General features: G+C 51.8%; 3 protein-coding genes across 3 annotated transcripts in view; 1 reads left to right on the plus strand and 2 right to left on the minus strand.

The window, feature by feature from the left end:
- Positions 1-329: 329 nt before the first annotated feature.
- Positions 330-818, minus strand: GUITHDRAFT_116810 (hypothetical protein; the record flags this gene model as incomplete). The annotated part of the gene is made up of 4 exons (XM_005823866.1): positions 330-458; positions 531-632; positions 685-743; positions 806-818. 4 exons carry the CDS (start codon positions 816-818, stop codon positions 330-332), a joined length of 303 nt encoding a protein of 100 aa, XP_005823923.1.
- A 4,511-nt stretch (positions 819-5,329) lies between these two features.
- GUITHDRAFT_116811 (hypothetical protein) lies at positions 5,330-7,469 on the plus strand (the record flags this gene model as incomplete). Its single annotated transcript, XM_005823867.1, has 10 exons — positions 5,330-5,362; positions 5,496-5,576; positions 5,622-5,686; positions 5,898-5,971; positions 6,024-6,100; positions 6,318-6,384; positions 6,432-6,499; positions 6,623-6,697; positions 7,300-7,360; positions 7,411-7,469. 10 exons carry the CDS (start codon positions 5,330-5,332, stop codon positions 7,467-7,469), a joined length of 660 nt encoding a protein of 219 aa, XP_005823924.1.
- A 599-nt stretch (positions 7,470-8,068) lies between these two features.
- The window catches only part of GUITHDRAFT_145318 (hypothetical protein), a gene marked incomplete at both ends in the record, with an annotated part of 6,381 nt that continues 5,811 nt past the window's right edge, over positions 8,069-8,638 (minus strand). The window contains one exon of the mRNA XM_005823868.1: positions 8,069-8,304. Within this exon, the coding sequence (XP_005823925.1) occupies positions 8,069-8,304 (236 nt within the window). The remainder of the gene's footprint in view (positions 8,305-8,638) is intronic.

An 8,638-nucleotide genomic window follows, 5' to 3' on the forward strand; every position in this document is an offset into this window, starting at 1 on the left:
GGGGAGGGGATGAGGGAGAGGGGCGGATAAGCGAGACCCAAGCTGAGGATGGAAAGTGGAAAGGGAAAAACGAAGGAAAGCTGAGCAAGTGAGAAGGAAGGAGGGGGGAAGAGAGGGAGAAGAGGTGGGTAGGTATGTTGGGTGGGTGGGAGGGAGGGAGGGAGGGAGGGACTGTGGCAAGTACCTGCCCCGCGGCAGCTTCCTGGGGCGCCTGCCTGCTGGGGTTGGGTTCGATGGAGTCAAAGACGACTCTGTTCATCACAGCAGAGGGGTTGTGAGCTCTCTTTGCGTCATGCGCCATCATCATCGGGATAATCCCCTCCTTCGTTTCATTCAGCGGCTCCTCCTCCCTTGGGCACTCTGCGACATGCCGGGGAGGAGGCCACATCAGCTCGCACGAGGTTCCAGTGAGAGGAGGAGAGAGTTTCTGCGATGGTCATGTAAGCAAGAAGCTTCTTCTGCGAGCAGAGGAGCGAGGCAACAAGATCAGAATGCGGGGGGAGCGGCGTTGGGCAAGAGCAGGAACCAACCTTGAGCAGGTCTTCGTCGGATACAGCAGCCGCTGCTTTCTCCTCCTCGACCGGAGGTTCGACATGATCGCACTGATACAAGAGATCGACATTCCTCAGCTCCTGTGTCAAGGCAAGCTGTCATTACGGCACAATGACACGAAATTCAGCATACTCGACTCTGAACACCCGACTGCAAATTCCCAATGTCATTGTTGACAGCAGCAATGAGCTCTGCGGAGAGCATGGAGGTCAGTCTTCACCGCACTTTGAAGTCCAAGAGCGAATCATTTCACCTCGCAAGTCCATTGCACCTCCGCACACAAAGAGACCGATCTCAACAAGTTCAACTCTGCCGACCGCTGATCCCCTCTCCGGTCATCCCCGCATCACATATCTTTGTTGGTCCTCACTGTCCAAGGGCAAGATTTTCGAGCATCCGCCGGGATCATCAGTCCTGGACATCATTGATTCAATCACTTCACATCTGTTCCTTGCAATGTTGTCTTGTCATGGACTTCATTCTTCAACCCGACCGATAAGTGCTATCTCGGAATTGTTGAGCACAAAACATTTGTGCTGAACAGCACTCTTGAAAATTCATAGACTAACGACGATATGTATATACCATGACAAGCACCACAACTCATCATTACATGTCCTCTGATTCCCCTAGTTATCGTATCAAAGTACATATCCATCGCTCTTCACGACAACAACATTCTCCCTTCAATCATCATCTCCCATCATCCACAACTGCTCTCTTCTTCATGCCCCAGCCAACATCCACGTCCTCATGTATTCCTCTTTCCTCTTCCTCCCCTCCCCCCTCCCCCTCGTTTCCCTTCCCTCCTACGACTGCGGCATTTTCATTGCCTCCGAAGTCGCAGAACCACCCACCCCAACTAACATGACTTGCTACCCCCCAGAGACCAGTACCCTGCGGCAAATCATCTACAAAACATCTGACCCCCAATGATCGTACACCCCTCCTTCATTTCTATCTACAGTACCCATCAAAATTCAGTCATATTTACCCGTGCTTTCCATACCCTACCCTCCCACCCAAAAATTGAGTACCACCCCACCCAGGGTCAATATTTTATTCCTACCCAATAACTCTTTTTAGGTGAGTTAATAATTTTTAGCTTAATTTTTGAGTAAACTGAAACTTTGAGTAAACTTGAGGCCCGGCCCGGATCCCGGCCGGGCGATGATCCGAGTACGGTACGGTCACTGGCACTGAGTGAGTAAAGAGTCCGTCGCGCGGCCTCCGGATAGAACTCGGAACCGTTGAACGGCGGACCGGGTGCCGCTCACGGTCCTGAGTACTGATGGCCCACTGGGCCAGTCTGGGTCACCGGGCCCGGGGTACTACAGTCACTGAGAGTCGCCCCGGCCAGTACTAGGCTAGGTCCGACTCTCATGTACGGTCTGAACGCGGCTTGCAGGGTGAGAGCGCCTTGCCAAGTTGCCAAGTTGAAACCAGCCGCTATGAGCAGAATGATTCACTGCCCGGCGGCCGCCCGGCGGTTCATTCTGGGGTCAAACCGCGTTGGTCTTTATTAACGCAAAAGAGGAATGCGTATGCTGTTCTCATAGGATACCGGTGGTGGTGTACCCCATCGTTTTTGAGGGGTGGTGCTCGGTAATATCAGTGGTAGGGGTGCTTCAAATTTTGAACTGGCGTGTCCATTTGTTTTAACGGTAATGAATTGTTTATTCGAATCCGTGGTACAAGCAGTTGTACTGAGTAACGGTTTATAACTGCTGATTTGTACCATCTAAAACAATTTTGATGACCCACCCTATCGATGAGGGTGGGGAAACACTCCCCATCATTCCCATCGTCAAATCGCACACCGTCATGCTGAGCCGCCGGGCGAGCACAGCAGCCAGGTCAGCGAGCTGCCACCATGAGCACAGGTGAAGGACTGCCGAGTAAGAAGATGATCGCAAGGTACACTTGGCATCAAGAATCCAGCATAAATTTTTACTTGGTGATCTTGCAGGAGTGGATCAATCTGCATGAGTTCGTCATCCTACATGTCCGACGACTAAGTCAATCGTATCATCAATGTTCTCTTCAAGACTTCTGGGCTCTCAGAGTAATGTACTTTATCTGAAAAGTGAACTGAATAATAATATCTGTAAGATAATGACGAGTTCACTTAAATAAGGCGCAATCACATCTCACTTGACTCCCTCCTCGGCATGTCTTCTGTACGCTTCGTTACATCGTTGCTTCACACGTTCAGAAAAAGTTTGATGATATTTGACTCTTTAAAATATGCCAATTACTTGACTCTCACGAAGCTCTTGTTGAAGTATCTCCCCTCCTCTCTCCAAACTCTCCTCACTCAAGTCCTTTGCATGTTCGCACATTTGGTGAAATGCATGAACTTTGCTTTGCTTCCCTAATGGCGGAGCTGTTGACGTCCAATTAAGCCTCAGATCATATCAGGGATCAAGTCTCGAGCTTGTCAGCTTGCATGCAAGAATCCATTGTGCGTTGCAATCAGACTGACATGAATGTAGAATCAAGGTTGGAGGTGATATCTGATTTGACATTTATTATTCATTCGAAGCATTTATCTCAGGATGTCGAACTACCAGCAAATTGACACTGACTTCCAGTCAATGATAATGACAACCACAATAGCATATGGTGCGCGCACAACAGAATCGAAGCACATGCTGTAGGTGCACTGCCATCCAACACTGTGCCGTTGGGTTTGCTGTCTTCAAGATTTTTCAATATTGTTTGTCACAAAGTGGCAAGGCTTTGAGCATGTGGACATGGATATATACAAGACTATGCATCTTCACAAAGTGGTTTTTAAGTCATGCAACAAGAGATGCATCATTCAAAGGCGGAGAAGTACAAACATGATGTGAACAAGTCATGTGGCACAGTGAAGCATCTCTCATAAATATGATATTCCATCCAGTACATGAAGATGAAGGTCTTCGTGGAATAAAGGTCTTGGAATCTTGTAATCATGTGCGTTTCAGCTGCAACCATTCAGAACCTAGTTATCAACATCGCCATGCTTTTGCTACTTGTTCACAACGATTAAAAAATGAACAACCCACAGAAGAACTCTCTACCTGTGTGATGTAATGAGTTCATTTGCACCTTTTCCTCTCACAAAATACTTTCGAGTCTCTTCATGCTCGTGTCACAGTGTGTTCGTGGTATGCTCGTCCCCATCAATGGATGCGTTCAACAAACCAAACTTTGAAAACAGATTATGGCATTGTAACATTTTCACCAACCGGCACAGCGGGTTTGACGAAGAGAAATATTGATGAGGCTCACCTGCTGCAAGTGACTGCAACTTGGGCAAACATGCTCGCACAAAACTCAAACACTGAAGACAAGGATCGGCAGAGAAGAGCTTCGCGACATGAGAGCAGAATGGTGAGGGGAGACGCGCTGGGGTAGTGGGTGGAGGCGTGTAGAATTAAAACATTTTAGAAGGTACCAAGAAACGATAAGCTAAACTTCCAAAAATCACTTTTAATCACGGTTTTGAATTTGGTTTGAATTTCAACAGTACAGAATTTCAACCTGCGCAAATCACACGCCGTGTACCCCCATTTTCCCATGCACCACCCCCTTGAAGATATAGGGCGAAAACAACTGGCAACGCGGTTTGACCCCAGAATGGTTATTTCAAAGTTTGGTCGCGGCTGCCGCTGTACCGTATGATAGGACGCCGCCGCCGGCCGGGCCCGATCCGGGACACTGCGGCTCGGCGGCTCGGCTTCCGAAGTTCAACTTGACTCGGTCCGATCGGATGATCGGATCATACTTTTTTACTCAAAGTTAAGTTAAAAATCAGTACGAGGACAATCAGGAGAGTCGAGGAGGCTTGACCCTGACACTGTCGCACAGGCCAAACGGCGAGAAGAGAAAAGACAGCGAGAACCAAACCTAAACCTGCCGACTGCTGTCCCCCAAACTTAACTGATACCTTCACTTCGGATCAGTCGGCCCGGGCCGACGGTCACGCGGGGCCCGGGCCGGCGCCGGGCCCTGCAGCACCGTCTCACTGCCGCAGTGCGATCTGCAGTCAGTCAGTCCGATCAGCCAGATTCCAACAATGATAAGGTTGAATTCAAATTTCAGAGAGATATTACGTGATAAGTCTTGAAATATCAAATATGGATCATTTTTTCAAAAAATCGTTTTCAACTGCCAATCCCACCCCACCCCACATCAGAAATAGTTCCCAACCCCCTCCTATCACATACTACCCCTGTCCCCCAGCTTACCTGGCTAGTACCCCCCGTATTTATCTTATTGATACGGTCAGACACCTACCCACCCCCTTCTCCATCAGGGTACTCAAGTTGTTACACCCCCTCTTTTCCCAATGTCTACCCCTACCCCTTCGTTTACCTTCGGGATCTGCATGGTCGGGGATGCGCTCTAAAGTGTGGGAAGATGGCGATGGGTACTATGAAGTACCGACAGGAGAACGACTGGTGCGGCACATGCTGCTTCCCTCCTCCTCCTCCTCCTCTCCCTCTCCACCCTGCTCTCCCTCCCCTCCCTTCCTGTGCTTTGCCGGTCCGCTTCCCTCTCCTTCTCGGTTGTTTTTCCCTCTGTTGCTCTTCCTTGAACTCTCCTTCCTTGGAGTTGTCGAGCAGCGATATCAGTACATGATCATATTCCACCATGTCATCCATGAAATATCTCCTCCTCTTCTCACGATGCTCCTGTTCTCGTGAACACGCAACCGGTGAAACTTTCCTCGACTAACCTTCGGGTCTCGGGGAAGGTTTTCTCCGGGAAGGGCGAAGGAGCGGACATGGTATACAACGTTCCTTCAAGCTTCTCCAAGGTGAGGACATGTCATAACCTCTTGCCTTTCTTCTGCATACATCTTTTGCTCAACTTCGGCTCAATGGGCCAGTGCGGAAAACTTACTTTTGACTGTTGTTTCTCTCCTCCTGTGTATCGATGACTTGCTGCAGGTTTCATCTCCTTCTAAGAAGCCTACTTCAACCATGGGGACGTCAGATCGCTTCCTCTCACCGGGATCCTACCTATCCAAGGTAGTGGGACGAGGATGGGAGCTAGAGGAGTTGACGGTGCTTTAGTCTACCAAGGAGCTTCCTGGACCTGGAAGCTACAGCTCATCAGTGTCACCAAAGCCGAGCTCAAGGTGAGACCATGGAAACGAAAGGGGGAGGAGGATGGGGAGGGGAAGGAGCGAAGGGAGGAGAGGAGGAGGTGGTAGTTGAGGACGAGTGAAGGACGAGAAGGAGGGCGAGAAGAGTCCGCACGTGTGGATGGAATGGCCTAGGCAGGTTTGAGAAGGAGACTACGAGGAGAGGAGCAGGTGTTGCGGAGGAGTGCTTGTAAGTTGCAAGCAGGAATGGGACGCTCGGGAGTGTGCGATCGATGGATCGTCTAGACTTCGGGCCCAAGGGAGAGGGAGCAGACGCAGGTGACGCGAAGGGAGAAGAGAAGGAGAAGAATGCAGTGGTAACGATGAGCAGTTTACGATGCCAAGGTCAACACGTTCTCGAGCAAGGGAGGGACGAGAGGGTTTGGAAGCTCGGAGAGGTTTGGCAAGGTGAGTACCGGAAGTGTGTTAGGAGGCGATGATGAGAGGAAGGGAACGTGAACTTGGAGCATGGCGAAGGCTCGCAAAGAGGCGAAGTGATGCTGTGAGATGGTGATGGTGATGGTGATGGTGACTTGACCATCTTGATGATGGAAATGGTGCTGATGATGATGACGACGACGACGATGATGATGATCTTGATTTCGTGACGATGACGATGATGTAGTTTGGAGCCTACATCCGATCGGACGATTGTCCTGGACCAGGATCGTACACTCCCAAAGCTGCAGCAAGTGAACTCAACGGCACTGTCCTGCTCCTTCTTACCCCCCGATCGCAGAGCAACCGCATGTAGAAGGAAGAGCCTCTCCTCCTCGTTCCCCCTCCACCAGGCTCGACTTCACGAAGGTGCCCGTGCTCTCCCTCCCTCTCCTCCTCCTGCGTTCCCTCCTCTCTTCCTCAATCTCTGTTGTCTTCGTCCTCCTCCCCTCCCTGCATCGCCTTTGCTGCGCTCCTCATCCGCGCTCGTAGATCTCGGGAGCTTCTGAGAGTCCTGGGCCCATCTATACGGTCAGATCAAGTTTCGATAACAGCACAAAGGCTGAGGTATGGCACGCTTGCTTTTGTCTTACATGGTCCTCTCCTCCCTCTTGTTCTCTCCTCCTCCCCCTCCTCGTTCTCCTCTTCTCCTCTCCTCCTCCTCCTCCTCTCCTGTCCTCCTCGTCCTCCTCGTCCTCCTGTCCCCCCCTCCTCGTCCTCCTCTGCCTCCATATTTATGATATTTCTGCTTAGCGACCAACCAGTGCGTTCGGGTCATCTGATCGCTTTCAATCAGTGGGATCGTAAGACCCCTCTGTCCTCGCCGATCCTCTTCCTCCTCCTGCACTACCACCACCACCACTCCTCTTCTTTCTCCTCGTCGTCCCTCCATCCTCCTCTTCACCTCCATCTCTTCTGGTTACGTTGACCTGCAGATACCTGTCCATGAAGGATGTACCAGGTCCTGGAACTTACCAGAGCGAGAGGTAGGAGGAAGAGGAGGAGGGAAAAGCTCGTGGACGAAAGGCGGAGGATGAGCAGAGGAAGGCAAAGAGGAGGAGAGGGAGAGGGGAGGCAGTACGGAGGGAGGGAGGGAGGGAGGGATAGTAGAGGAGGAGGAGGAGGAGGAGATATGGGATGAATGCTGGGGAGCTGACTTACTCTTGCAGTCCTCTGAGGAGTCAAAGAAGTTCCGGACCACCAAGTTCACCATCAACAGCTCGCAGGGCGGTATGCACCATCAACCCCCTCCCCCCCCTCCCTCAATCACGAGGATACAGGGTCCTCCTCTTCCTTCATCCTCCTTGTCGTATGGATGTTCCTCGTCGACATGCCCTAGCTCTGACTCACATTCATGTTTCTCCTCTCCTACTCTCCCTCCCTCCCTCCCCCTCCCCCTCCTTCCTCCTGATCAAAGTAAGATTGGCTCTAGTCTTCAGATCGGATCAATTTCGGACCAAGGGGTGAAGGTGCAGAACCTGCGTACAAGGTTCCATCCTTCTTGCCCACCCATCTCATGTCTCTCTCCTGTTTTGCTGTCCTGCTATCTCACCCCTCCTCCCCTTTCCTCAGTCACCCCCCGCCCCGCCCCTTTCCCTCTCCTCTCCCTCCCCTTTCCCCTTCCTCCTCCTCCTCCTCCTCCCGCTCCTCTGATTCTTCTGCTGGACACATCAGGTTCAGTCATCCTTCGAGAAAGCCGCAGCGAAGCGACAGGTATCCCGTCCTTCCTTTACGCCCCTCCCTTCTACTTTCCATCCTCTCGCTTCCTTCCCCTCCTGTTGTCCCCTCCACTCATCTCCTCTCCCTCCTCTCTCTCCCTCTCTCCCTCTCTTCCTTCCCCTCTTGTCTTCGTGTTCTCCTCCTCCCCTTTTCTTCCTACGTTTCCTCATCCCTGCCTCTCACATGGTCTCGCAGGCTCCTTCCTCCTCCTTCGGTACCTCAGGCAGGTTTGACCGCCATGGCTCCTACATAAGGGGCGAGCTTGCCGATTCTCCGGGACCGGTATCCCCTTTCCCCTCCTTCTTTCCATATTCCATCTCTCTCCCAAACTCGTCTCTTCCTCTTCCTTTTCGCCTCCTGGTCTCGTGCTTTCCTCTTCCGTCTTCTCCTGTCCCCTTTCTTTCCTCCTTCCTGTCCCTCTCCCGCTTTGCCCCTCACGTTCATCTCCAGGGCACCTACGTGAAAGAAGTTGCCGTGTCGAGCAAGGGCTTACAGTCGCCTCCTCGTCGTCAAACCACTCCGAGCAAAGAGCGGCTCAACTTCGGTCCTTCGGGTAGGGAGGAAGCAATCAAGGAGGAAGGGCAGTAGAACTAGTAGGAGAGGAAGGGGGAGAGGGAGGCAAGACAGGAGGTAGGTAGGTAGGGGTGGTAGGTAGCAGCAGCAGCAGCTGGAAGACACTTGGAGGCTAACAGGGGAGCAGGGGAAGGAGCAGCGCACATGTACAACATCCCCTCCTCCTTCGAGCAGGTTGTTTCCGTCCATCGGCAACTCATTCCCCTCATGCTCCCT

The sequence above is a fragment of the Guillardia theta genome, assembly GCF_000315625.1.
Source record: "Guillardia theta CCMP2712 unplaced genomic scaffold GUITHscaffold_101, whole genome shotgun sequence".
In the NCBI taxonomy this organism is placed as follows: domain Eukaryota; class Cryptophyceae; order Pyrenomonadales; family Geminigeraceae; genus Guillardia; species Guillardia theta.